We start from the raw sequence: 3,487 nt of genomic DNA on the forward strand, positions 1-3,487 counted from the left end.
TTTTTTGTAGCAGCACAAATTTTGACCCCATTTGTCTCTAAAAACTAGTAAATGTGGTTTGGTCCACTTTGGCACCAACCCCCTCAGCTGTCTTCCACTGAAGCTCTCAGGATGACTGAGAAATGACACAAATGTAAGATCAGTCCAGATGTATGTGAGAATAAAATGGATATGTTTGTAAGTTAGATCCTGTTTTCTTCAGGTTTACATGTCTGCAGCCTGTTAGGACTGAACTGACTTGAAATTGAATTGGCCTCTGAATCATCACCTGCTCACGTGATCATGAGTTCAGTCACCTGAGCCAAAGTTGCCGTCAGGTGTAACCAGGCAACAGCAAACAAACAAACAGCTGGATCCGGACTGTGAAACTGTCACTGGTGCTACTTTTTTATTAAGTTTAAATCAGTTTCCTAGTTTTATTTATTTATTTTTCTACTTCTAGTTAGATAGTAAAACATGAGCTCCGAGGTGCTGGTGTCAAGACCGCACTATGACGGCCGGGCTGTGGCTCAGGGGCTCCCGGGAAAAGACGCTCCTGCGGGGCCGGAGCTCCCGCAGCCGTCCTCGGGCTCAGCCACTGCCGGGTACCGCTCGGCTAAATATACCCCCAGCGAATGGTTCTCCAACTACCGAGGCGTACTCGAACAGGCCGGTACCGACCACCACGAGGCCCGCAGCGTCCAGCGAGAGTCCAGAACCCTGAACCAGGACACGGAGGCGGCCACCGGGAAGAGCCAGGCCCGGGGGACGCGTCTGCTGGGGGAGAGGCTGCAGGAGATCCACTACTGGAAGTCCGAGCTGCAGCGGCACATGGAGCAGCTGCTGGCCGACACCGAGGCCCTGCTGGCGCTGAAGACGCGTCTGGAGAAGGCGCTGGACGCCACCGAGACTCCATTCGCCATCGCCACTGATAATCTGACCTGCAGGACCAGAAGACTGGGACCAGACCTGGTCCGAGACTCTGTGGAGGAGGAGCTGCTGAAGGTGAGGGATGTCGGATGCACTTCATGAAACTAACATCTGTATGGGAAGCTGTCTGAGGAAGGGAGACAGAAAAGTGGCATTTATGTTAAATATAGATGATACTGGTGATGCATTTGTGTGAAAACAGTGTGCATTCAGTAATAATTCAGAAATAATAGGACAAACATAGGAAAACAGATATTTTCTTATAATAAAAAAAAAGGGTTTTGGAATTGAAATCTGGCCTAAACTCATGATCCATTACTGTAGAAGTGTGCATAATAATACTTATTATTGGAGACATTATCTATAAAAATCAAAAAATAAAAGAGCTGCAATAACCAGCTGATTAACCCTCTGAACCCCAAACAGTTGGAGGATGGTTCTTTTTTTTGCTCAGGTCACATTTTTACTTTCTGTGGGTTAACATCTTCACAAACTTGACAAACTAGATGTTTTTCACACTACTCTGCCCACCTCTAGAAACATATTTCACCGTTTTGAATGTGTTTTCCAACATCTTTCCCTCAACATTTATATTGTCTTTTAACCCATCCTGAATTTATTTCATTGATCATGTACGTTCTATTTTCCTCTTAGTCGTTTTAATTTATTTCAGTACTTTTCACAAATACAGTCTGCCGTTTATTGGAGAAATCCCAGAATTTTTGTCACCTTGATTGGATCTGAGTCACTAATAGAGGAGCAGAGGAGCGCAGAATTTTCTCTCTCTCTCTTTTTTTTTTTGCAGGATGTGGCGCAAAGTGTTTACTTCTGGCAGATTTTTAAGAGAGACATTTAGAATAAAGTGATTTTGATGACATAGTTTTAACCTTGTATTGATTGAATTTTCCAATTGAACTGCACTTGACTGATGAGTAGTTCAAGGACCGTGGAAAAGTCAGTGACTTTTAAAAGACAACATGAGGTTAATAGCTAACAATAAATTTGTTAAGTTATCCAATCATTGATTACTATATTTTTGTCCATTTCTGAGCAAAAATGAAAACTATTTGATGGTTCCAGTTACCCAAGTGTGACTTTCTTTTTCTTGTCTTAAGTAATATTTAATATAATGTAATATTTTACTAGTAATTGTTTTGGCCATTGGACAAAACAAAATAAGTCATCTGATGGCATTTGCCTTTGGCGCTTGGAAATTCAAATGAGCATTTTTCACTTTTCTATGATACGATTAGTCAAGAAAGTCAGCAGGAGATACACTGATAAAGAAAATTATAGTTAGTTTCAGCATTGTAATACAACAGTCAGTTTTTCTCTTCTGGTAATGTTTTTGAAACACTAACAAAGGCCCAGCAGAGGGCTCTGAACTAACCATAAGTCTGACTGTGTGTTTTGCAGGAAGTGGACTTGATCAAAAGTATTCAGGCTCTTCTAAAGAGAACTGCAGCTCAGGTTGTCAGTCAGATCAAGTGAGTGTCAAAGTTAGAGTGCAGCTCACTTGTAAAAGGCCTCAATAAGTTCCAAAAGTATTGAATTGTCCTTAAATGAGTGTCCGTTTGCCAGGATGAACAGAGAAGCCAAGCTGACGCTGGAGCTGGACTGGTCTGATAAGTGCCAGGCCTACAACTTTGATGAGAACGGTGGAAGACACAGCAACATGAGTCCAGATACGCAGCACCACCCCAGCTCAGCCGCCATGCAGGAGCAGTGAGTGTGTGGAGACATGAAATACATGTAGCAATATGAGAAACCGTGCTTTTATAATCCACACAATCTGCCTCCTGCAGGGTGTGCAACCACTCATCATGGACAAAGTTCACTCAGGACAACCTGTCAAAGGCCGTGCAGGAGGAACAGGCCACCAACAGCCTCAGGTCAGAGCACATCTGTGTCCAAAACCGACTGTGGTGCATCATTTAATATTTGTTCTGAGCATCAGAATGCTGTTTGCCTGTTTTAGAGTGCTGGTGGAGCGACTGCTGCAGGACACCACTGAAGATCTGAGAGTGCAGTGCTCCACTGTCAACCGAGCTTTCAGCCAGCGCTGTGCGGAGCTTATTGAGGCGAAAACCCAACTGGAAATGAAGCTCGCACAGGTAGACACACTGACAAACTGAGTAGCTGGCTGGTTGGTAACTGATGACTGATTTTAGGATCCTATGTGCAGATCTTGGAGCAAATCGGAGCCCAGGAGAAGAACATTGTGACTCTGCAGCAGGCCATCCACAACAAAGAGGCTCCACTGAGAGTCGCTCAGTCCAGACTTTACCTTCGCTCGCTCCGACCCAACATGGAGCTCTGCAGGGATGAACCCCAGTTCAGGTATGCTCACCAGATAGACTGATTATCGACCAGCTTGATTACAGTGGCCAATAATTGCCATTTTTCAGATTATTAGGGTCCGAGCACCCAAAAGGGTGCGAAGACCCTATTGGAACTGCTCGGATTGTTATTATTATTTGTGCCAAAGACACGCGTTTTTGAGGCCCTAAACATACTCGAAAACTCACCAAAATTGCCATGTACATCAGACCCGGTGAAAAATTTTATAATTTGGAAG

At 44.1% G+C, this 3,487-nt stretch overlaps 1 protein-coding gene across 1 annotated transcript; it reads left to right on the top strand.

Annotated features, from left to right (window-relative positions):
- Positions 1-438: 438 nt before the first annotated feature.
- tekt4 (tektin 4) lies at positions 439-3,249 on the top strand (the record flags this gene model as incomplete). The annotated part of the gene is made up of 6 exons (XM_008306730.1): positions 439-984; positions 2,326-2,396; positions 2,491-2,634; positions 2,715-2,801; positions 2,888-3,023; positions 3,095-3,249. Coding segments are annotated over exons 1-6 (1,121 nt in total), but the record flags the coding sequence as incomplete, so codon positions are not given.
- Positions 3,250-3,487: the final 238 nt, after the last annotated feature.

Source organism: Stegastes partitus, unplaced genomic scaffold (genome assembly GCF_000690725.1).
Source record: "Stegastes partitus isolate 25-593 unplaced genomic scaffold, Stegastes_partitus-1.0.2 Scaffold3986, whole genome shotgun sequence".
NCBI lineage: Eukaryota > Metazoa > Chordata > Actinopteri > Pomacentridae > Stegastes > Stegastes partitus.